This window comes from Trachurus japonicus, chromosome 11 (genome assembly GCF_045865225.1).
Source record: "Trachurus japonicus isolate A0001 chromosome 11, Traja_1.0".
In the NCBI taxonomy this organism is placed as follows: Eukaryota; Metazoa; Chordata; class Actinopteri; order Carangiformes; family Carangidae; genus Trachurus; species Trachurus japonicus.
In genome coordinates this window covers 15466845-15493507 of record NC_140917.1, presented here as the reverse complement: position 1 = coordinate 15493507, position 26663 = coordinate 15466845, and the positions used below count along the sequence as shown (strand labels likewise).

At 41.4% G+C, this 26663-nt stretch overlaps 1 protein-coding gene across 2 annotated transcripts in view; it reads right to left on the bottom strand.

Annotated features, from left to right (window-relative positions):
* Positions 1-6894: 6894 nt before the first annotated feature.
* Positions 6895-26663, bottom strand: part of angpt1 (angiopoietin 1) — a 52507-nt gene continuing 32738 nt past the window's right edge. The window contains exons 7-9 of one of the 2 annotated variants that reach the window (XM_085791226.1): positions 24013-24179; positions 13082-13212; positions 6895-8974 (exon numbers count right to left, since the gene is read on the bottom strand). In XM_085791226.1, the coding sequence (XP_085647352.1) occupies positions 8811-8974; positions 13082-13212; positions 24013-24179 (462 nt within the window). In that variant the 3' untranslated portion in view covers positions 6895-8810. Of the gene's footprint in view, positions 8975-12692; positions 12763-13050; positions 13213-24012; positions 24180-26663 lie in introns of those variants that run through there. The other variant, XM_085791227.1, reaches the window with a different exon arrangement.

The following is a 26663-nucleotide window of genomic DNA, read 5'->3' as shown; positions in this document are numbered from 1 at the left end:
TCGTTGCAGCACTGCATGTCCATATGACGGTTGCGAACAGAGCTCACTTTTCTTCGTCCAAAAAGACACACCAAAAAACATCCAAATACCTCCATAGGGCTCGTCTGTAATGAATTTTGGGTGAACTATCCCTTTAACGGACAGATGACTTTAAAGGGATAGTTCACCCAAAATTCAAATTGCACTCATTATCTACTCACCCTCATGTCGACTAAGAGCTGGGAGAAGTTTCAGAGTTATCCGTGCCTTCTCTGAGTTACAGGGGGTCTCGGCGTAGCAGTGCATGTCCATATAACGGTTGCAAATGGATACCACTTTTCTTCGTAACAAAAAAGAGCATGCGGTATTTGGATGTTTTTTTGGTGTGTCTTTTTGTTATGAAGAAAAGTGGTATCCATTTGCAACCGTTATATGGACATGCACTGCTACGCCGAGACCCCCTGTAACTCAGAGAAGCCACGGATAACTCTGAAACGTCTCCCAGCCCTTAGTCGACATGAGGTTGAGTAGATAATGAGTGCAATTTGAATTTTGGGTGAACTATCCTTTTAAGTCATATGTTTTATTCTATTGTGAGTTTTGATGGCGCATTTCTTTTCTACTTCCTCCTTTTGCTCACTGTTTGTAAATAGTGTTGGATAAAATCTAATGTGGTGGCAGAGTGGGATTCATCATCATGCCATCATAGGATAAATAACTCCACACAGCTCTGGCTATGAATCACCAGTGAGCTATGTGTTTACTTGTAATGTTAACGTTCGGGTTTGTTCCTTCATGCTCGCTTTCTCACTGTTCTTCTCTCCTTTTAACGCCTCCGGGCTTCTCCTGGTTACTTTCTTTTTATTTGAATGAATATGGTGTCACATTAGGGACATGCAGTCTTTCCATCACATTCATGACAGACTTTTCTAGTTCAGCGCCAGAGTGCTACCTTTTTCAAGCATAGCTGGGTTTTTACCTCTGAGGCTGCTCGTCTTTTTATGTGACAGCAGATCTGCTGAGACCTGGTACAGGAAGATCATCCATCCTGCCTTTAAACAATAAAACGCACAGCTTTAGAGTTTCATTAAATAAAAATTAGGAGCTAATTAAATTGTTAAATAGCTGCACAGACTGAACCAATAAAAAGCAGTTTGAATTCAACCTGGATATTTTACAGTAAATGTAAGAGCGTCTCTTTACCACCAGAGGTCGCTATGAATTCAGTGCTGAAGCAGCGTAGCCGTCAACAGTTTGGTGCAATTATGATCTCAGCAGCTCTTTATGATTAATATATTAAATCAGGTAACGCCACATAAACATGGAAGCATTTCTACTGCACAATAAATTGCACATCATACAAGTTAGTAGTGTTGATATGATGGCAATTAATTTAAGCTCTTTTTTGCTTTTGGATTATAGCATGCATTCTCTGATAATAACATTAAGCACAAAATTAGAAAATAAATCCAAAATCTGCCACTAAATGCTCATTAAAATGTAATTAATGATCCACTCATCTGAATTTGACTTTGCAAACAGTGGAACGGCATCTTCAGATGGTTTTCATTTGGCTTCAGTAGTTAAAGGCATGTTTGCTGCAACATTTCCTCATTTGCAGGCTGCTCTGTTGATTTGGGGCAAATAAACCGGGTGGTCGAGTGGAGGTCTGAGTCCAGAGAGAGTGCACCTGTGTTTCCTGGTGCTGCTTATCGACATCTGCACCGTTGCTGCTGCTTTGTTTACCTTTCACTGCTTGTTCCCAGTTTGTTTATTTTGGCCATCCTTATTATTGTGCATTAATTGCGCAGGAATGCATCTGGTGACGAACCCTCAAGCTGTTTCGCTGACCTCTCGTGCGTGATGCTGATTCTTGTTGTCCTTTGGTCGATGTTTCCTCTACATACTTGGAATGAGTGGATCAAAATCCTTAAGAGAAGATGCTCAGAGCTCTGATCTAGGCTGCAGCATGGAGTTTATTTGTAAGAACGGTAAAAAGTCTAAATAAAACAGCTGCAACCAGGATTCAGAGGATGTTTTTTTCACTTCTTCTCTGTGGAGTTTGGTTGATTTAATGTGTTTTCTTTTCCAGACAAATTAACAATAACATCTCAGACTGTCAAACACATTGCTGTTGACAAAGCATCCAAATAACTACATTGAACTGCACTTTTGCTGCATCTGCTGAGGGTTGTTGCCTTTCCCCAAGTCTGACCTCAACAAGGAGGCGAGCCGCACAAATGTGTCCTGGCCTATGGAAAGTAAACCACTATGTAATCCACTAATACTTCCTTCCGAAGAGGCTCTATGTTATTGTTTGGCTGTGCCACTTGGCCCTGATAAATAAAGATGGGAAAGACAGTAAATTAATGTGAGCTGCAGAGAAGGGTCAGTGAGGGCTGGCCAGGACGCTGAGAGACGACCTGGTCCCCTGCAGAGGGACAGACAGGACGAGCTCTGCTGGAGCCAGACCAACTCATCAGAGGCTGAGAGAGGGTTAAAGGGCCCTGGTCTGGATTTATGTGACAGGTTTCATGACAGCGTTTTACATGATGGAGAGCAATGGAAGCAAAAGAGGAAAGAATATGATATAAGATAAAATCAGGAGCTCTTTCAAGTGGCAAGTGTTTAGAGTTGTAGAAACTTTAAACTGCACTGTTTAATGTTAGATGTGTTTGTACTGTGAGTGTCACTGATAACCGCTAATGGCTTTAAATGGCATTAAGAGTCTACAGCGACGCTGGCAGCTCTGTGAGGCTGCACTGATGCTTTCAGCTAAATGCTATCATTGGCATGCTAACAGTATAAACATGTTTAACATGCCCACTGTGTTAGTTTGGTGGTATTCGTGTGCTAGCCTAATATTTGGTACGTAAGCACAAAATGCAGGGCACTCATTTGTTTGGCAGGAAGTTTTAAAAGGTCTATTTATTGTGTAATTGCAATACATACAGTGATAAATTGTGATGTCTCACATATGCTGCTTGATGTGTAAATGTATAGCTAACAGTCAATTGAGCACAAATTAGTTTTTTGTTGTGGTAGTTAATTTTGCATGCAAGCAATAATCTTTTTTTTCAATTTTTGATGGAAGGCTTAATTTTCAGTTTCCATGCAAAATGAGAAGCATTAGAAATGAATACTATTTGAGAAAATCAGTTCTTGGTGAATTTTTAAATAAAAATATCGGTGAACTTACATGCTGGATCTTCTGTATTTTAGAGATATTGAATGTATTAGTCAAGCATATAGGCTATTTGTTTTTGAGACGCGGCCTTGTTACCAGAGACCTTATAAAAACATGTTACTTTTGGCCCGCACTGCATCAGTCAGAGATCACACTTCATTACTTCTGACCGCAGCAGCCTCTGGAGCAATAACTGGCCACACACTTCTCACTTGTAACATTAACTTTTATAAAGTTATGGACATTGAGCTCTGAAATCAAAAGCCCAAAATAGGACGTGTGCATTCATTCGCTGTTTCTTTATCCAACATATCATGCTCTCGGACATCTATACTGGTTTCCCATGTTTTTTTTGGGGGGCTAATTTATAACACAATAAAATGCCAAAGGAAACGACAAATGAAATAACACTTTACTGCATGATTTTTTTTTCTTTTTTTAATAGTAGATGGTCTTTTGAGCTAACTTCCCAGGATGTCTAAATGTGATTAATATTCTCTCTGGGATCCATATCAGCTGATTCAACCTTTACTGAAAATCCAAATTTGCAGCTGATACTTTTAAGCTCTGAGGTAATCCATGTGAATGAAACAGCCTTCACGTTATTATCAGTTTGAACGGCTCCTGCTGGGGCCTGCAGCCTTTTCTTTGCTTCACACCCTATGTGTACACCAAGTGTCATTCTGACTCCCACAGACCATCAATCATATCAAGCTCCCTTTGAGCGTCTCTAGATGAGGGAGTCCCTCACCTCAGCTCACGTTTACATTCATATTCTACTCCGTTTGCTAAACCACAGGACTTTCTCCTCAAAACCAGCATCGGACAAGTTCAAGATTGCTTTATGATTACAAACTAAATAACCTGAAGTGTTTTCTTGTCATAAAATATGTGTTCATTTGACAATCAATGGCAGCCATCTTTATTAAAGAAGTGAAGATGATGGATAAAAGCTGGCCAGTCTTGAGAAATCAGTATTCAGATAAGTTGCGTATTTGGAAATTAATAAAAGTTCATTTGAAGAAAAACAGAGATTCTGTTAGTTTGCAGTCTCAAGTATTAATAAGCCTGCAGGGATCACAGGTTTACTGCAGTGAGAAGCAGAAAAACTTGGAAGCGCTCACACTGATGTCAGCATTAAATATATAATGATTTCAGGGTGACTTGTACTTGATTAATTTATGGGGTCATTCCCCGCTGCCCTTTTAGCACCATTCTTTGCGTGGTGGCAGCTTTTTAAAACACCCTGCCTCATCGGTGGTTGATTCTGGGCCAGTTCTGTGGTTCCCTCGGTTGCTGCTCTTGGTGATTGCCCCGCAACATAAAAACATTAAAGACTGCGTCATTAATTTTAACACAGGCAAAATGATGTCAGTGTCACACACAGCCAAAACATGGGGCTTTTTTCTATCCTAACTATGCATGTAATAGTAGAGCTATGCAGCAAGTTCAACTCATATTCAAGAAGTTGAAGATAACGTTTGACCTTTGAGGCCTTTACTGGAGACAGTTAAAGATAAACATAAAATTCAAAGATGATTGCAAATAAAACAAGATTTGATACCATGAACTTTAGTTAAGGGAAGGTCAAGAAACTGAAAAAGGCTACAGAGTATAAGAAGAATTCATGAATAAGCAAAGGAAAACTTTCCGTGACAGTTACCTCACTGCAACTTACTGTAGCAACTTCTGCTGTATTATATTATACCCACTTCAATAGCAAGTGAAACCAGATTCAAATAAAATGTGTGTATCTCCTGATTTAGGGTTTTATTTAGATCTGCCTGTCGTGGTTGTGCAGTCAGACTTTTATGGATCGGAAAGGATAAAAAAAAAAAAGATTTCAACCAATCAAAGTTTAACCAGTGGAGAGGCCAAGTGGACAACCTCCAAGGTGTCAAATATAAACATCTTATAAATAGTATAAATCCTCCTGGCTGAAGACCACAGAAGTTCTCACATTTACATAACCTGCACATCCGGATCTGGTTCATAACCAAGGGTAAACGGATGTACGTGGACTTCTGCACTGACTGGTCCATAAAATCCAGACTTCAGTCCAACACATCAGAAGTGTGTGCAGGAGTTTACTGATCCGTTTACAGCTCTTCTCATGCTCTTCTACAAGAAGCCTTTAGTTTGAGATGTTTTTTACTTGAACATTAGGAAGTTTCTATTTCAAATGAAGCTCACACATCCTCCCTTTTTTAATCAGTGATGGACTGCTTTTTGATATCACCTAATTAGTGGAATAATCATTATGGAATACAGCTACAACAATGCAACTAGAAGTTAATGTCAGAAAATCTTAAGTGTGATTAAACAAATGTCCATGCAAAGAAAATCTATCATTTCACTCCTTTGATATGATGATAATTCTGCCAAATTTAGCATAGCTGTCAACTGCAAAGCACAGTCAACAGCTGGTATTTTGGTAGTTTATACTGTGAGCTGTTAAAAGTTCACTCCATCCATCTTGATACTCCTCATCCTCCCCGTCATCTCCTGGCTCTGGTGTTACACTGATCACCACAGGAGATCCTCCCTGCGTCTCTCTGACTTTTCTACTCACTTCAAGTTCAATATTGTCAGATATCAAATAGTAACGGTCTTTCTGCACGATGTACAGTATGTTTATATCTGATATACGAAATGAGACGTGTTCTATTTTTACTTCTTCCTTTCTCTCTGTCTTCTCTATAATTTTATTCATTTCCACGTGAGCAGGTGGTCTCTATGGGGGATTCAAGCGCCCTGAGTGTTCATACAGCAGGTACTGTAGTCTCTTATATCTGATTTGGTCGAGGTCCAACACTGTCCCGTCTGCGTGCAGCTCGGGCCTCCCACCTCCCAGAGGGAGCCTCATCGGCTCAGCAGCCTTCAGCTCTTCCTCAGTGAACAGGAAAGGATCCATTTTCGGCGGGGATACGTCGCTGTGGATGTCAAGGAGCTTGTGGAGTGTGTGTGTGTTTGAGTGTGTGTGTGCGCGTGTGCATATGTGCGTACCGTATGTTGAGATGATAGGAATGTCCACTGGAGACAAAACTTCCCCGGAGTTTGGAAGTGGCTCTCAGTACCTCCTGTCCTTACAACCAACAAAGGACAAAGCCTAAGACCCACATAGGTGTTTGCCAGCTTGTGCAGACCCACTTCACCCTCCGCTGCCTCAGACTCTCTATAGAACACATTCCAGCGAGGGTGTCGGGTCAGTGCAGGCGCTGAAGGACACACAGCGGTTTGCAGGCTGTGGTAATTTGTTTAACCTTTGATTAGGCCCAGGAATGCCAGCTATGAAGAGACACTACAAGTCCCGACAGCATCCCTTGACACTTTGGCAATCTGTCATTGCCACCAGCGAACAAGCAAAGAGAGTCGCCACCGGAGAGACAATAGTCACTCCATCGAACGGGCAAGAGAGGGAGTTCTAATCTTTGCACCATCTGGTTTCGGCCCTGGAAAAGACGGAAGAGAGCATGTCTGTTTATCTACGTGATTTATCTCACATCTTTCTGTGCCAATAAGCTCGCTTTGTACGACACGCGGTACAGTGCAGCATCTGTGCAGGAAGATTTAGTCTGATGTTGAAGATGTTATCATGAAAGGACGTTTGTTTTTGAAGCTATAGTGTGTCTGCTTAAAGAAAGATTTTACAAATTCTGGAGCGCTGACTTAACGCCCACGTCCATCATCGCATCGATTTGGCTGAAAAAGTGCAGCCTGAACGCAGATTGAAAACATTAGTGCATCACATGCTCCTTTATTTAATCTAGCAACACAACACTGACCACGTTACAAAAAAGATGTTTAAATAAATCTGCAAATCTAGACTTGAATGAGGTAAAAGCAGAATTGTCAAAGGCACATTTCTCCAGGGTTATTATCTTAACTCCTATGTTTTATGCTCAACTTCAAAACACCATTGTACTTCTGGCAGAGGACAAACAGAAATAAATGAATAGCTTTCCTCAGGAAAGCCGATTTACGTACACACGTTAAATTATACAATTTTAGTATGCTAATAAACATGTCAATTGTAGTTATACAAGTTCCAGATACACTTCATCTTCTCGCCACACGTACCTTTACTAAATACCCCACAGTAGATTCTGTTGTTTTAAGCTGGAAGTTATGAAATAGGTATTCACATGGATCATTAATTTCATGCTTCACATCCAACTCCAGCTCCTTTTTCTCTTCAAAGTTGCATTGATGAGAAACAGAACTGGCTGGAGTATGATACCATGTAATGTAATAACACGTGTGTGAAAAATATTTTGGATGTAACTTGTCTTAATGATCCGCTGTTTGTCTCAGGGTCAGAGGTCAGACTGCGACAGGACCACTTCAGACTTCAGGGGGTTTTTACAAAGTCATCTGCAGTTAGAAATGAGACACAGTTCAAAACTTCAACCTCCTCCCCGGTGAGTTGTTGTGTGAGTGACACCAGCTTAATATAAGCATTTACATATGTGTGATTATACAAAGGTCACGACGTAGTGCATCATCATTACACTCAGGAGTATACTGCTTTCTGACACCACTCTTTACTTGTACTGTGTATGCAAACGTGCATTTTCTCAACCCCCCCCCATGCACACACAGCTTTAAATGTAACATATTGCTAATTAAATTCTACTGAATTAATGTCCTTGTTTTTCCTGTTCCGCAGAGGTAAGGTGATCACTCACAATCTGAACCTTGGCAGGTATTAGATGTTTCTCAGCCAATAATAAAAGCAAAAGGATCCGAGTCCAGAATCTAATCCAATAATAACCTCACATCTTGAACTCTAAAAATAATCACGCTCTGTCAAGACGACGAGTGTGTAACGTGCCAGCAAACACTGCGAGTGACCCTCGTAACTATTACCGACTGCACGTCATCGCTTGACTTCAAGGTCACTTAAAAAACTCAACGTGTGTTTGATACATGATGCAGATAGAAATTCAGTTTACACTGTACAGTACAAAAGACACTTTTATCTCACTTTGGCTATTGTATACAGTTGGAATAACAAAAATAGTACTAAAAACACAAAATATAACACAGTTGCAATATTTATGAGCCGTAATCTGCAGGCAACATTTTAATACAAAAATTGAAAACAACAAAAAAAACAAGCCAGAAGTCTCATTTGTCTCCTTGAAGCATTCAGATATGTTCTGTCCTGCAGGGTCAAGAGTCACTGCTGCTCTGTGGTAGCTGCTTTGCATTCAGAAGAGTTCACGTCCTCCATGTTATTATTACAACTCAGGTCCCCTGGAAAAATGGAGGAATCGTGATTTGACATCATACTTCATCAAAATGTGCACAAAGTCCAGGTATGAGTTGTCACACTTGAATTGTGTGAATCTTGTTTTGGAAGAGAAATCAGTTCAGGCGAACAACACCCCTTCCCCCGCCGCCCCCCCTCCCCTCCACCCCCCACAGCTGCTTCTCAGTTCAATGAGGGGAAAGGTTATGAAGCAACAGTAGCGCAGCAGGATCAGCTGCTCTGGGGAAGAACCAGGCCGGATAAAAAAAATTTACTGGATGACTCCCAGCGGCCAGCGAAAATGAGATGAGACAAGAGGGTGAAATGGGAAGCGTCCCGTAAATGTGCTACGTAGCCGCTTGGAAGTCCAACGTTCATGGGGTCAAACGACTAAGAGAAGTCCAGTGGGCGGATCATCATGGCCGTGGCTCGTAGCGAGTAGCTGGGGCCCTTGAAGTAGTGCCACTTGATACCGTTCAGCTTCCCTATGTGTTGTCCTTGGGTGAAGTACATGCCGTTAAGGTTGGACGGGCCGCAGGCGTCAAACCACCAACCTGAAGTGGACAAAGAAACAAAACAGTGTTACTTTAATACAGACTTGAGGTGAGATTGTGTGAGCTGTATGTCACTAAAGCAACTTAAAATCAACGCATTGATGAAGTCACCTGAATCATGAACTTTGTCCTTGGTAAAAGGTTAAAATGTTCCCATGGCCTCTCCCACTGGTCCATGGCAACGCTTCAGACACCATTTCACTGCTATCTGCTCAATGTGTTACTGTCGCCGGGTTCACCGGCACGCCAGTACCTGTTGCCGAACACGTTTTGTACCTCTTGCTATTTAAAGCAAAGAGCGTGTATGAATCGGCTCCAGTGGAACATCAGAGTGCAGGATGGCATGGGAAACTTTTATTCTCCTCCCATTTCAAGATTTCCCTGAAGTGCATCTGTTATTTAGAGACTGAAATGTGCTTGGATTCAGGGGACAGAGGTTCTTTTCTCTTTTTTTCCCCTCTCATAAATATTTTAAAACATACTTCAAACTTGGCTTCCTGTCTCTTTCAGAATTGGTTTTGAAATGTCACAGCTTGTTTACAAGGTTCTGAATGGTTTAACACCTTCACATTAAATCCACTGTCTCTCCCTTTTGAGAGGCAGCACTGATATTTCAATATGAGACGCACACACACTGAGTGGACATGAAATCTGTTCAATCCTAGTAATGTGTCGTTAAAGCTTTATATCTGCTCTGGTAAACACAACCTCACTGATACAGTCAGATATAGAACGAATGCGAGGCATGGCATGTGTCAGTCACACAGTGACAAATGGCAGCGCTTCTCTTCACTCCTCTGACAGACCTGAATACCAATGTGGACTAGAGTATGACATTTCACCAGACCTGTCAGCAATCAGGGCCAATGTTCTGCCCTTGCTGCTGGCATGGATCACACTCATATAAATTTCACATTTGATTGCTGCCTCATCAAAAGACACACACACACACACACACACATACAGTACAACACGGAAACTGGCGGACAGCTCCTTACATTTCCACAACTGCCTGTAATGGCAGAAAGCTGATGCCAGTGGGGACTGAATATGAAATCGCACTTGCTCTGCTTTAATTTTTACATGAAATTCAAGGAGGAACGGTCCTCGGGGCTGGAGAGCTTTCACAGGAGATGCTGCACCTGACCAATGGTGAAAATTTCTAAATTACCAATGAAATGAGGGATTGTGGGTAATATGAAACTGGTTGCCCAAAGTGAGGAAGCTCAGAGGAAATGATGCAGTTTCCTTCAGCTGTAAGGGCTGCTTTAGCATCTCGTAGTGCATAGTTTTGGTTGAAGGGCTCACACTCAGCGCAGCTCGGTTCACACCTTGGTTTGGTTTATTCCCACAACTTTCATCGGTTTCCTTCCAGAACTATGCTACAGAAACTTTTTTTCAAAATGAGGAGATCTGGTAGACATAGTGTGGCTTTGAGCAGCTTAAGATATTTGGTGGCAACCTGAAGCACAAATGGCAGTGCAGTTCCTCAAATGGCCACTTGAGGGTGTCTCCAACAGTGAGTCACTCCCCACAGACTCTCATGTTAAAAGGACCAACTTTACAGTAGCTATTAATACATTTACAGCCTCGATACAACAAACAAAAGCAAAAACATGTTTTCTTGAACAGTTATTCGCCTGTAACTGTATGGGCGACAAGTTTTATATAACTCATCTGTTTACATTTCAAGTCTTCAAGTTCAGCATAACTAAAGGGGTGCTTTATTCACCAAAGTCTCAACTCTACAGGGAATAAAACACTCCCAGGATGGCGATGGTGGAGCAGCTTGCCCTGAGCTGAGGGTGGGTGACATCATGGGAGGCTACGTAGCTACATCTTTACCATATCAACTTAAAAGGTTATGTCAATCGTGTGTCCAAAAATAACCATTAAAGCAGCTTTAAATAGAAAATCTGAATGTCAGCGAGTCATTTTATTGTTAAAGAAGCTGCAGTGCACCGTCAGTAGTTCACAATAATTCCCATATAAAAAGCTTGCAGGAGTTCAGCTGATACTCTGATGGGATCCTGTGACCTTTGTTTCTGGACATTTACAGCGCCTTTTTCTTGATAGTTATTTCACAAAGTGTGTGTTGCGAAACCAGCAAACCGACCTTTCATTTGATTTAACTGTTGAATACAGCAAATGTGTCCTGACCAACCACGTCTTTCTTGTTGATAAACCACAGACCAGACAACCGCCGTCACAGACATAAATATTTAGTGTGCACAGCAGCAATCGTTTGCGCTTTATGATCAGTGTCCTCTCTCTTTCCAGACTAGAGATTTTTAATGACTTGTAAAAACAGAGGGGATGCCTTCTGCCGAAAAAAAGAGAGAAGAAAAACAGATAAAGGGATCCCCCCTACCTTCTCCCGTGAGTGCTTTATCCCTTCTGTATGTTCTGGTGCTTGGTAAATATATACATTATCTGTGCGTGTCTGCATTTATATCCTCCTCTGTGTTCTTAACTCAGCATGCTGTGGTTGTCCTCATAAATGTAGCAGAGAAATATTTTCTTCTTGTATATCCCAGACACTTACATCACCTCATGTCAGCCCTGATCTTATAAATGTAGGAAATAAATCAGATGATATGCTGTACATATTTTAACTAGCATAGCGCTGGGTTCGGACCAGCCTTGACTCAGGCTTCATGTTGTCATGCTTCTCCTTAGTGGACGACCGTAGGCAGGCTATGAATCAAGAAGAGCCGCAGTGTTGATCAGTGATCAGACGCCAGTTCCCCTTAACCCCGCCGCATTCACAATGACCTAAGAGGTAACGCTGATCCTAAATCTGCTTTCAGAAATGCTTGATTAGTACCAGGTCAGGACTCCGCAGCAACAGAGCTGCCATGAGGCGACAGGGAAGGTCGCTGGGTTCCACTTACACGGCAGGAGAAGCAGAGTCATTTTAAATCTCTCTGACACTTGGTGCCGCGCCCAGGGATTTTTATATTATGTTCGTTTCCAACCACAGTGCAACTGGGGATGGGGATGCAGAGTACGGCCTAATAGGTGAAGAGAGATGGATAAGTGGCCACTTAAGCCCATTGCAAGAGCAGGTTCTGATCATAACAACCTGAACTAATGATTGGGCCGTGAACTTTGTAGGGTTTGGTCATAAAGTCAATCAGAGAAAACTGCTTTGGGAAAAGCAGCTGGAAAGGCTACGCCACAGCTCTGTTTTCTTGCAAAAGAAACTGTATTGTCTCCATAGTGATGTAAAGACAAATCATTTGTCAAGCTTTTTGTAGCTTTAGCCATTTTCCAGTTGTTCATAATAACATTGTACACATAAAGTAAATCATTGCGATTTGGGATTGTGATAACGTTGTTCGACAGAAGTCAGATGAGGCGAGAAACAAAAAGACGTAGTACAGGTTTAAAAAACCGAATCCCTTTTTTTTAACAAATCTAAACCTGGTTTCAATAAACCTTACCCAGGTTAGCCGAACTTTCGACATGGAAAAACTAAAGTTAGCCTATGTGACACTTTGACACAGATTCAGAAAGTGGCCAACTGTACTACAGGGGAGAGGTGACAAAGGCCAAATATAGTCTCCAACACGATGCAACAGGACAGCCAAACATGCACCTCCAGCAGGGAAGGAAGCACAGTTGTTCACTCCAGCACTCTTAAGGTTTGAGGAACTTTACACATTATGGATGAAAAGCGGACTGCTGATTCGTTATTACTGTTTTTATAGCCAAACAGCAAAAGTAAGACTCAAGTTGTGGAACTTATTCTTAAACCAGGAGGTAATGGTGATATGATGTATGTCCTGACTGTACTTAAAGAAACAAAAGAAAGGCCAGCAGCACTCGTGTCCTTCTCATTGTCTTTTATTTCATACTGCGTCGGCGCTTAACATGCACAGACCATGCACAGACGGAACCGTCTGTGCATGTTAAGCGCCGACGCAGTATGAAATAAAAGACAATGAGAAGGACACGAGTGCTGCTGGCCTTTCTTTTGTTTCTTTAAGTTGATCTTTTGGCCGTGCACCTCTTTAGTTTGTTCCTGAGAGTTTTGTTGAAGAGTGCGTGTTTTTCTTTGTTTTTGTCCTGACTGTACTGCAATCCTGTTAATCCTGCACTTACCTCCTGTTAGCATGAGGGCGCACTTGCACAGGCAGTTGTCATTGTCCATGTCCTTGGTGCTGAAGTCTGCTCCGTGGATTACTAGACTGCTCTGTCTGCCCGCGGTCCCACTGTGGCTTTTCAGGAACAGTCTGAAAGACATCAGGAGGAGGAAGAGGAGGGAGTCAAGACATGGAAACACATCAGGGCAGGGGAGGGAAAAAAAGGAGGAGGTGGGGGGTACTGGTGGTGTGAGCAGTGTAAGCAATAAAGACAGCAAGAAGACATAACATGCTGCAAGAAATGTCTCCTGAGGGATATTTATTTTTTTGTTGCGATTGAGTACGTATAGAACACCTGGAACAACTTTAACTGGTCCGACTGAATAGAAGGTAAAGAAGGAAAGAGAGGGAGTTAAAGATGGTAGGAGAAAGAGAGAGAGAAAGCGCATGTAGCATAAAGAATGTCTGGGAATCACATTTCCATCTGCACGGCCGCAGAGTGTTAATTTATACCACGACAACAGACTAAATCATTAAATACTCACTCATAACACACTACACACAATAGGCAGCCTGTTGAACAGATCATCCGTCCACAGCTGTGCAGGTAGCACAAGCTCTCAGTGGGTCTTTGGTCCCCTAGTAAGCCGTATGTCTCCTTGTCTTCTCTTCATGTGTTTAAGTAAACAGACCCTAATGCTCTTCCTCTTTTCATGACGTTACATTTCCTCCTTGAAAACATATACAATACTGCATTTTTCGGCTCCCAGAACAGACATATTTTATGTCAGACCCTATCTAAATGTTTTTTTTTTGTTTTTTTTTAATCTACATAGCATGAGCACATACAATATGTGAGTTCTTGTCAGGGCGGCTCAGCCAAAACATCAGCTAATAGTGATAATAATGTACATGAAAAAAAAACTATACAAGGGAGTGTGTGGGAGTTCAACTAAATCAAATTATATTGATCTACAGACACTTAAAGTTACTTGAGAGCTGATACTACAGAAATGAGATAACGTCTCAAACTTAGCTCATGTTGCACTTCGTCATAAATCATTTAAAATGCATTCTGTATCTGCTGCTAAATGAGTATTCATTGTGTGCTTGTTTACAACATATTAATTTACTTCATTGTGTCATCTGGAATAAAGTGAAGCCCATCGAACATGGACTTTTCCAAAGACACTGGACTCTGCTTGTCATACCTCCCTAAACTTAATCTGATTATCAGTAAAATAATCCACCAACTTTCCTCTCCTACAATTTCACTGCGAAACAAGCCATCATTATCAAACTGAATTTATTACTCTTTTAATTTAATTTATACATTTTACACAGTCACTCTGTCTTACTTATTATTACATTACATTGTGAGGAGGGAATCATTGAGTTGCAGGGTTCAATGTTGACTGTTGTTGACTGAATGTGTGAATCCAATGGCTCTGTTGTTTTTGCATCAGTGCATAAATAAGGGAAAAAAGGGAAGGGAAACAGTTTTGTATTGTGCGCATGGCTTTCTATGAAATTCAGTACATAATTCTTGCAGAAAAATGAAGTTAAAGAGAAAGAATGCTGTCCTTTCTTTACTTTTTGTTAATAAAGTTTGAGTTTCTGTAGGTGGTGCTATTGCTATTGTCTATTCAGGCATTGGGAACTGAAATAAATAAAACTCATCATTCTCTGTATGTAGTTACTGATGACAGAAAGTCACAAAGTGTTATCCTTAAAATGTATATCAGATATGAAACATGTGGCACAGCGGATGCAGTCAGAGAAAAGTGAATGGACTGATGCTATAATCACGTCAGCAGCTGCTCAGATCCATCATTTGATAATTATCCATCTGAAGTTAATGCCGGTTTCATTCCATAGATTATTAAAAGACACGACACATCGTCCACCCAGGGCTGATGATGACGAGTCAATCCCGAACCGAATTCCTTCACACATTCAGTGCTCAAATCTCAAATTGAAAGTTAATATGAACTGGGAAGCAGTTTTCTCCAGGGTGTGTTGCGCTGTGAACTCACTGCTGTCACATCCCTCTGACAGCTCTAACACACCGTCCCCTTATTTGTTTTCCCCATCCTTCTTTTTTCTTCGCTTCTTTCACGTTCCCTCAGTTTCATTTTCTCCCAGCAGAGGAGATTGCACATCCAGAGAGCCGGACCGCAGCAGGCTGCCAATGAGGTCTCTTATTATTACGTACAGTTCACTTGCAGACAAACTAATATCCTGAGTCCATTCCTCAACAACAGGGGACCATGGGCGTGTAAGTGAACCTTGCACCCGGTTTGGGTTTTTTCCGATGAGAAAGTAACAAATACAAAAACAACATTTGATGCGTCAAGGAGACGTCGTGCACCTCCAGCCTCCACACTTTGTGAAGCCTGTGGCTGCGAGGCGTCAGGTTGAACGTCTCAAAGAGGGAGACAGCAGACTGCCCAGGAAAGAGAGTCGTTTCACGCCAAAGACTCCTGTATTTGGACAGCTGTGTAAATGGCTGAGTAAAAAGTGTGACTGCAGAGTTTTCTGTGGGGAATTCACTAAACCCACTAAACCAGTGTGTGTAATCCGACAATGTGAGGGTGAGTCATGTGTCTAATCAGTGGCACCAAATGACTAGTGGACATGGCAGGTTTGGATAAGGCCCTGTGAGTATATTATAAGCACTTTTGTGTGTGTGTGTGTGTGTGTGTGTAAACAGTGTACAGTATGTCATCTGTGACACATGCTGACGTTTTTATCCGGTGTCTCCTACACAACTGTTGTTTTTTGTAATATCTTGCAGTTCAAAGTAAACCCCTAATGCCAAGACGCTGCATCACTTACGGGCAACATGACTTCTATCAGCTAACTCCTGATTCAGAGGACGAGAGCATGCGATGTCAAAGATGAGGTCTGCCACTGCTCTGATAAAGACCAGACCTTGCAGCACATTTACTCTCTGTTTTCCAAAGCTCTTACGTTCACAGTTGCACTGACAGGCCGCCAAGGCACATCATCAAGTGAGATTTTCAGCATGACACTTGTGACAGGCTGCTTTAAATAGTCTGCGGCTGTGTTTACGGCCTGCGCTGCCTATTTACCAGACCTACAATCCCCAACCCTACTGACATCTGCACTTTTTCCTGTCAGGGTCCATTATGCTCTCAAATGATAAGTGGGGTAATCCGAAGATGGGCCAAGTAATGAACTCAAGAGGAAGAGATGCTCTTCCTGAGAACCGTTTCTAAGAATGAGAGAGAGAGAGAGAGAGAGAGAGAGAGAGAGAGAGAGAGAGAGAGAGAGAGAGACACACAGAGCCTGACAGAGTGGAGGCGTCTTGTAATTCATGCTAATGTAATGTATCAGGGGACAGACATCTGGTCAGACGGATGAGGAACTTCACAGGCAGTGCATGCTAATCTGATTGTTCCTGTTAAAGTCATTTAGTGGTGCGATTGGTCAAGGCTCATTAGGAACCAAAATTTTGAGCTGAGGGAAATAATTAGGTTTTACTCAATGACCCCTCTGGGGAGTGTCATCTCACTCCTCTGACATCCATCTGGCATGTTTGTGATCTTTAAATGTATTTACAAATTCAAAGTAGTAACAGTGCATGTCATCTTATAAAGGGTGAACTCACTGACAACACAGATGTTTTTCCTTTTATGGTATTTTATCTTGCAAATACCTGCAGGTTTTACTTGGATTTCAGAGGTAGTGAAATCACAATAGCACCCCAGTCAACAATTACATTAACAGGACTAGCTATTGAACCTGTTGCATAATGTAGCAATAATGACTAGTAACAGTTCCAATGTTAGCCAGCTGAGTAAACTAGCTTAGCTCCCCAGCTGCCACTCTCTTACTGGAATATACAACTACACGAGAAGTGAGGCAAATTTCAATCAGTAGTCAATAGTTCAACACTAATAATAGAGATATCCAGGACAAACAAATGAATAGACAGAACACTCATGTGGATAAAACTGTTTCCAATGAAAACTGTTCATGAGTCTGACGCTAATCTTGAGTAACTGGATGTTGCTCCTAGAGAAGAGTGATTATTAAATGTGTCAGGCTCCACGAATGATGTTCCACTCTTTGTTGTGTTGTGGTGGCTGCAAACGTCTCCTGTGGAGATGCAATGAAAAACCAGCGCAAATAAAACCAAAACTATTTGCATGACTAAAGACCACTGGGGGTGAGTAGAAAAATATTTCTTTTTTGTCGTTTGGGTGAACTGACGCCTTAAAGCTTTGATACAGATTCAGTTTCAGTCGTAATGAGTCTATGCTCTGGAGCATTACAGCTGCAAACTGTGTACGTGGGAAATGACTTGTTGCGGGGTCAGGTGAGGAATCAGATGACTTGGACGTGTTCATCTGAAATCATTTCCAAGTAAAACTAGGTTGACATTATATCACAGAATCGTAAAAAACATTTCACAGTTATACTGCTATAATGCTGATCTTACCAGAGCAATGAACTCTTTTGAGTTAAAAATCTTCATTCCACTGGTTAGCTTTTTGATATGTTACAAATGTTACACATAAAATACCGGCTTAGCATTACTGCGAAAGAACAATGATGGGCTAGCAATTACAAATTAGCCTTTGTATTTGTAAAAATGCACCTGCACTGAAGTTGCCTTCATGTGGAGAGAGAAGCCTTCATAGAAGCTGTGGTCCAAGAGTCAACAAACGTCTTTCCCTAGTTACTTTCCCTCTTGTTGATGGAAAATGTCATGGGGTCAAGGACGGATGTGAAGGAGAATTCATGAGGAAAAAAAGGAAAAGACGACTGCATTTCTGAGAAAATCCAAAAATCCCACTGCACTTAGCTATGTTGCTGTTGCAGGGGATTGTGGGATAGCATTATCTCCCATCCTTGTGCTCCCTATGCTTGCAGAGATAAGTAAGGAAGCACTGAAGCACCTTTCTTTGGGATTTAGAGGATTCAAACACCCCTTATCTTGCCTGCCATTTAGATTCTATCAGGAGATTTTTAGCTGCAGCCAGAGGACTTCCTTTAAGTTGGTCCTCTTCAAAAATGTGTCCCCTCCTGCCCACACAGAGGACAGATGTGTTGGATTACAGCTCAGCAGGTTCAGACTGGCGTGGGGCCATAGATCTGCTAACATGCCGGCCTGTTAGTGGTCTCTCTTTTATCAAATTTAAGTGAGTCTTCTGTGAATGATCACAGTAATGTGCACAAAACCTTCTTAAAACTCTAAAATGAAAGTGGCTGCAGCAATTTCCTCTAAAATGTCACTTTTCATCTTTTCACTGACACTCCGAGCTCAGCCTGCTTGTTTTCTTTTATCTCCCTACATGAAGGCAACTACCCAGTCAGCTGAGAGTCCAGTGCATGCTTTACACACCTGGCAGTCATTAGTCCCCTGAACTGCAGTCTGATTGGCCCATAGCAGAGGTTAATCACCCTGACCAGTGGTTCGCTTCCTACTGCGAGGCCACAGTGGTGTCTGGCTGACTGCGGCCTGCTCGCTTGCCCTCTTGCCACCGGGTGTCATATACATATAGTTCCACTGAGGATACACCAGAGGTCACTAATAGGTGGACCACAACCCTCAGCCGGACCCAGACGCCGTTTCACTCTGACCTGTAAATTACTGAGAATTATCGCATATTGATGGAGTGTTTCTATTTTAACCAGAACAGCTTTTCTACTGAGCACTGGCCACGTGATTCTACTCAATTGTAGCGACTCAAGCAGACAAGACCATAAACAATGTCAGGGAAACCAACTGGGAAAGTGGAATATGAGAGGGGGAAATAAAAGTGTCACAACTGTTGAATTGTTAAGATGTGTTGTGATAGTTGATATGATATTATATGATATCTAAGGTATAATAAATAAGGATGCAATTGTTAGGAGGTGAAATGAAGAAGAAAAAGGGAAAGTCAGGCTTTTCTTTTTAGGACTATGCCATCAAAAAAAACTAAGCACTCTTTTATTAGATAAGTAACTCTTCAGAACTTCTCTGGTTAAGTTACTCTCCATAGAAAACTATAGGAAATCTGTTGTGTGTCATGAATATTCATCTTCGACCAAACTGACAAGAAACATTTCATTTGAACTGAAGGCTTAGGCTTGCTTACAGCGGTTTGTTTTGTTGTCACAGAGACTGATCTGTGATCTGCGAGTTCAGTAGTTGATATGATCGCACCCTTGCCATTTTTAGTCAACAGATCTGTCTCCGTGACAACAGAGCAGACTCCATCCATCCACTGATGAATACAGCGCATTATGGCTGACAGCTTGGTGGACCTCGTGTTGGGAATGTTTTCGTGCGCAATCAGAAATGTATTATTATTTTGATTATTATTATTTGTTTTTAATTGTAAACTGTGGAACCTGAAGCTTGCATGGATGCAGTTCAAGTCGACATAACTTGAGATATCTGAGATTATCTCAGTGTGAGTCTTGGAAAAGAGAGAAGTCACCGTGTTTTGGAACCCAAACCTCTGCCAATTTCTTTCCTAAATCCCCACATGAAAAACATCTAAACTAGATCTGTCTGATCCCGTGGGGAACTCGGCCCATTACCACACAGTATGGAGAAATCACTGTATTTAAGAACTTGGCTGTGCGAACAAGGAGGGATATTGAATAAATATGTAATGGCTCGTTCAAAAATAAACACCGTTTTTTTTTTTTTTTGCAGCCGGGAGGCTTTGAACATACGTACAAAATGCTTTCCTCTGAAAACCTCAACTTGTGTCTGTGCATATATTCAGCTGAGTGAATGTTTACATTGTGGATGACTTTGGAAATGATGGTCCTCTCAGGTGCCCAGGGTACTTTAATGCATCTTCACATGTGCATTAGTGTTCTAGGATGCATTAAACACGCCCAGACACTCAGTGACCCATGTTCCACTCCGCGGAGGTGGTTGCATGAAACTTAATATTCTTATTTCTGGAGAGAATAAGTTCACTATACTGACATGGCCGGGCCCTTGGTACCAAAAGTTGCACAGTGTATAAAATCTAAACATCTAAATGCTTAAATAACTTTAAAACGGTTTTCACCTCTGATCCAAGAGGCAGAACTGAAGAAGCCCCTGGGATCGGAGGTTCGTGATCTTCAAGTTTCTCCAACCAAGTCCATCTGCCCTCAATTCAACTGTTCTTGGAGTTCAGTTTATGGAACTGTTTTCTTGTTACATAATTTAGTTTTGTGTAACATGCAATTGCAACCCTTTCTGTGCCGTAATTTTATCTCTGACTCAGCACTTTGCTTTGTTCTTCCCTTTGAAAAATGAGGGTGATTACCTAAAAGTGTTGATCTGATGGCCATTGTTAGAACAATATTTGCAGGTCATTAAATTATATTTGATTTCATTGTTTTCATTTCTGCAATTCTGCTGTACCACAGCAGCCAAATTATCTATGATGATAGGGGACAGTAACCTCTGCAATTACGACGCCCTCGGTCACAATGACAAAATGCTAATTTCACGTAATTTGAGGTCGTGGTTCAGTGAGAACTAGGTCAACCCAACTTTACCCCCCAAAAGACAACTAGTAGCCCTTCAGATTTAAGAAGCATCAACAACTATATAACCTTTTATCAAGTATGAAAAGTTGAGTGTAATTGTTTTTGACTATTTTTTTATTGATAAGATATGAATTAATCAACAAATTACTTCACATTGAATATTTTTTTTTTACAGTGACAGATCCCATCTTCAGTAAAACCTTGGGAGCCCCAAGGCCCCGGATTTAACAGCGCTGGACTCGGCAGTACTGTATTAACAAGCTGTTATCTTTTGTCACCTCCAGCCATCAGTTATGATTCATGGAGCTTAACCCTCCCAGGGCAGGATGGCCTCCATGAAAACAGCCCTCAACACAGTCTAATGGTATTGACTGAGAAAAATAATGATTCTTCCAGTGCTGTTAAATTTGATGCTTAAATGGGTTTCCTGGGACACTGAGTACAAACATACCTATAATAACCCCTGAAATATTCCTATCCTTAACTACCACTGCATCATTGCCAGACACTAAAAAAGCAATTTAAGAGTATAAATAGTCTCAATGGGTTTTCATTCTTACAATTTTAATGAAAATATCAACCAAATGGAACCTATCCAGGAACAGATATGCCACCTTATTTTGAAAATATTTCTCAAACTATTCTAATCACCTGATTTTAAATTATGTATTGATAGAACAGCGTTTTTATGGTGGACAAAGCCAAAAAGAATTAGATGTCTGAATAAAAATTGATGGCAGCTCAAGAGTTTAAGCGTGCTGGTAATAAATATGACGTTTATTCCATGTACATAATCTTAAAGGATTAGGACCCTATATGTCATAGAGAAATAATTGCACACCCCTCCCTCTCTACAAGTGGAGTCATTTCCGTTTTTTACAGTGTAGGCAGATGAAACCATGAAGCTGGCGGCAAGGCAAACATTTCCTGGCTTCACTTGGTATTGTCGATGATAAACGGTGAGTCATGCTCAGTGCTGGACTATTCAGTTGTTCTCTCTGGTGTCTAAGTGGTCCGCTTGTCTGTCCGTGGCTTTGTTTATGTGCTTTCTTTCGTCTTACGATGTGTATGTGTGAAACAGAAACACACGCATGCACGCACGCGCACACAGCAAGAAGCAGATTGACTATACCATATGAGGTCTTTGTAAATGTTTGTCTGACTTTTGCTGACGCAGACAGTATTCCAGTAAACCACCATGGATGACAGAAAACAATCCAAAACTAACTCAAAATCGAGCCATATCGCTTACAACTACCTCTTGTGTTTCAGGGCAATAAATGCAATCTGCACAACTTGTCACAGATTGTTTGACATTTAAATGGCAGGAGGTGCCAAAGCAGAAAGAACAGAGAATGTGGCTGCGTCGGTGTGTTTGAGGCCAGGCCATCTGGTTTGTTTTGGCCCGGGATTCAGAGGAGCAATGCGTGATTATCATACCGCAACTATTTTTCAAGAACAAATCTATTTATAGAGTTCAGCATGTCGAATTGACTGCTAAACAGAGAGAGCCTGCATCCAAAACAGGCTAGGATGGCCAGGGATGCCCTTTGGTTCTTTCAGCGGAAGGAAAACAATTATTTCTTCCCCAATTCAAAAGAACAAAAGGTTAAGTGTGGGATGTTGCAAATATGTGCGAGGCACATGGCATTGATGACAAAAAAGCAAGTATGACTGTGTGTGTGGAAGTTTCAAAAAGGTTGGTTAAACTCAAGAATAATAAGTCAGACCACAGCCAGAAATTAAGACTAAGGGTAACAACAGATGGAGTTTGATCGAAGACTTCCAACGTCAAAACAAAAAAACAAAAAAAACCTTCCACTTGATTGAAATCCATTTCTTAAGTCCTTAGGGATAAACCACAAAGCCCACTCCAGGTTCATACCCCTCAAGACGGAAAACCTCGTAAAATGAAACCCCTGTCATCGCAAGACAATTCTTAAAATTAGAAATGGCAACTGGCTTAACGGCCTCCCAGCTCCAGGGAAACTCTTCTAACCTGTATTCTGCTGTATTCTCTGGAGCTTGGGTGCAAGAAATGGAAGGATTGAGGTAAAGGCTTTTAAGCTACAAAATCCTGCTCCTTATTTCGTCACTCGGAGCCAAGCACGAGACATTTCGCAACGGAAAGGGACCTCTTATCAGAGAGAGCCGACGGTCTAGTGAAAACAGCAGAATTGGAGATGTCAGACCTTCTGCTCCTAAGCCAGCAAATGCTTGGAAATCGGTGGAATTTGCAGTAGTTTTCCACATCTGAGAGGGCCAAGCATCTGCCATAGTTTGAGGCCTGTTATCATTAACCCCCTCAAAAGAAAACAGAAACCTTCGCCCCCACAACATGCAAGGACAAAGCGTCAATCAAAGGGAAAGTTTGCAACGAGGAGACGATGACAGGAGATACATTTGGGTTGGAAAGAATTCGCAATGAGAAAAGTCTCACCACACTTACATAACTGAATCGACATGATTTAAGTGTCTGGAGAGCTCACAGTTCCTGCCATGTTTATAATCTTTTGGACATTTTGTTCTTCCATTGTAGTATTTTTATTTATTTTGTCCTCCCTTCATCCCTCCTTCCTTCCATTAGTGACGACACACTTTGACAAGCTTCTGATCTGAAGTGATCGAGGTCACACGAGGTCATACTATTACTATACTCAAGTATTTCCTTCTGCTACTCTGCTAATGTGCTGCCTTCACTATGCAATCATTATAATCACATGATCACAGTGATGTGTTTGCTTGGTGATGTTTGAGAAACAGAATGTTTAATGTGCTAGTTTAACAGGCTCGCTAATCAGCACTAGACAAACAATACAGTTGAGGGTTATTCTTCTTAGTTTCCTAGAGCTTCTAGATATTTTTAGGCTCTAGATCAAAGATGACCACGAGTTATGATTACTCAACGGTGTGTGAATGGTTGTATCACATATCATGGAGAGTTCATTCAGTTAATTTCTGATTAATCTCAGTTACTGTACGTGGTGGTGTTGAAGGAACAGGAGATTACCAAAGTCATTGGGATGCATCCTCCGGAGATCCTGAATGTTGGTAGTAAATCTGTCCACGGGCTGTTGAGTTATTCACGCTGAGCCAAGATACATACAGATTTAAAGCCGTCTATGGCTAATACTGTATGGCCAAAAGTAATTTTTTAACTTATTTGCAGAGTCAGTATTTTATTCATTATTTTATACTGAAATCAAGATCACTTTAACATGTGGTTCAAATACGCAGCAATTTGATTCTGGAACAACAGATCCAGTCCCCAGGATGTTTTTGATCTAAGTTTACCAGCTACAATGAAAAGCTGTAATGGAGAAAGAATTTTTTTTTTCTCATTTTACTGGCCGTATCCTCCTTGGCCTAAAAACAGAACACTGAAAAAAGATCAGAAATAAGAAGCAAAAAGAAAAAATATGTGAGTATCATTACCTGTAGTTTTGTTTCTCACTGCCGATCTGGAAGCGGTCGTACAGTGAGAAGGCCTGGTGTCCGTCCCAGTCTGTCAGCTCGACGCGGAGAGCGTACTGCCTCTGGCTGGTCAACTGGTAAACATACTCGTTCCCCAGCCAGTGCTCTGCAGACACGCTCCCAAAGCCCTGCAGGGACAGAGAAGAAACACAATAATCAGCATGGAAGAACCGCCGAAAATCCTTTTTTTTGTAAATCATAAACCAGATGATTATTCATTGCCATCTCCGCTTGGTTCCAAGAGTGATAAAATCTCGACACTAGAGGATTGCGGAATGGATGTGAAGGAATTTTCTAATTTATTTACTCATTTATTTTTGTGTCAATCTGAAATAAGATGAGAACAAATGGTTCCGGATAATAAATAAAAATGTGGCTGTTTATCCACCAGGAGAAATGTTTCTGTCCTGTCATAGCATCCCCCCCTGCCTCCTATTTGTCCAGACCGCAGCGCTGAAGCCAAAAACATTACTCACATTGTATATTAACATATTTTATGCTGGTTTTTATAAGCACGCTTTTGGCTTTATCGTCCACATGGATGTAAATTGGGACCAGCTGAAAGAGACACACACCTTTTTCCACCTCTGCCTCTGAAGTCACACATGCTAAAGTCATTATTACTTAAATTCTACTTTCTCAAAATATATACTGCATGCAGGGACACTACTTCAAACAACTGCAAAAAGTTGTATTTGATCAGAGTGGCTGCCGGTCACAGGCAAAATGCTTCTGACAGCAGCAAGAGCGGCAGATTGCAGAGGGGGGAATATCACGAAGCAGGATGGCATTACAGCTCTGACAGGATGGTCTGGACCGCTCCATTAAAGACTGAGGAGGAGGGAGGGTGGAGGCAGAGTCAGAGAGAAGTCTGTGTTTGTGCTGAGCGTGTGTGGTGATGTGGAATGGGAAGGAGGGAAAGTAAATATGGGGCATTCCTCGGGCCTTAGGCATGTCCTGCTGAGTGGGTGGAAGAGAAAGTTACTGGGGCCCATTACAGCTTTCTCTACCCCCCAACCCCTCCCACCCCCTTTCTCTACAATTGATCTCACTCACTGATGAGATGTTCCCTTCTGACTGGCTTTCAGCTCAGTCCAATGCCTCCTACTGTGACCGCGGTTTATCTCCAGAGCTCTGGCTGGAGCGAAGGCTTGGAGTCGAGCTATGTTGACAGTTTTCCTTTATATAGTTCCGGTGCTTTCGCCATTCTCGACACGCAAACCTGATCTACATCACTCAGTTCGGAGAAGACGAGGAAACGTTTAGTCACATTGTTGGACCGGGCCCTTGGTTTTCAGAGTCGTCGTAAACACAGATCACAGTAAATCTCGGAAACTGTTGCACAAATAGAGATAAACTGGAATTACCATGAGAACCCCATTCTCCAATACAGTGGTTCCCATCTTTTACTGTCTGACGTATTCCTACAACTTCACCACACATCATGTTCTCATGAGCTGTTTATAAGATGGATGTTATCAACTATATAACAATGGATACTGGTCCATTACAATCAAATACACAATGTTTCATTTGGTCGAGTAGCAGAAACTGGGCTTTGCTGCCCTTTCAACTGTTGATTACATTTTTGGCAAAGATTTCTTCGAGGAAAAATATTAATTCCTTGCATTATTAAATATTTGAACTGGTTTTCATTATTTACATTTTAAAGTATTTCAGCTGCTTTTCCATTTCTCTGGATCAACTATTTCAGCTTCTTCACTTGTTGCCAGAAACTAGTTTTCAATTGATGTGAAAGTGTTGATGAACTCAGCCAACTGGTGTAAATTAACTAATTAACTAAATTAGATGAACAACATACTTTGCTTACTTCAAGAGCAATGTTAGGGGACAATTTCAATAAGATGAAAGGCCGTGTGGTTTCCTATTAATGTAATTACAAACATAAGCTGGCCTTTAGATCTTGTTTTTAAATGTGCACCGCATCCCTGTTGCCAAAACTCTCTCTGTGGTCCCACAAAGAGACAGCATCTCAGTTTTGACTGACAGATTTACGGATCCTCCACGTGTGTTAAATCTGTGAGCACAAGGCTCCAGAGACCAAGAATGAGGAATTTAATAACACAATAAAACGGCATCGATCTCCTCAGGTCTTTTCAAAGAGACCAACAGAAACACTGTGATGTTAGATCAGCAGGGTAAAAGTGTCTATCATGGTCTGTGAGTGTCGGTGCACCTGTGCCTCTTGAATTTTCTTCTCTATTCTTCTAATTGCTTTCATTAATTTCATTATCTATTCATGACAGGTTGGTTACATTGATTTTTCATCCCAAAACCTGCACAATTATTCCTTTAAAACGGGCGATATGGAGATTCCTCATTGAAATGAGGCTGTAATTAATTATGTTAGTTCTGTCTTTAATTAGTTTCACTGTGGAAGTTGTAATATCCCACAAACATGACATCCATCAAGAGCAGAGAGGGAAAATAATTAAACAGAAAGCATATTACAGGGGATTGAATGAACACTGAAGTCCATTGAACAATAAACTGTGAATGCTGGAGGAAGGTATACACAGGTGACTGTGACACCGCAAACACCAGCAATGCAACCGCTACGATAATAAACCCAATTTACCGTCCAAACACAG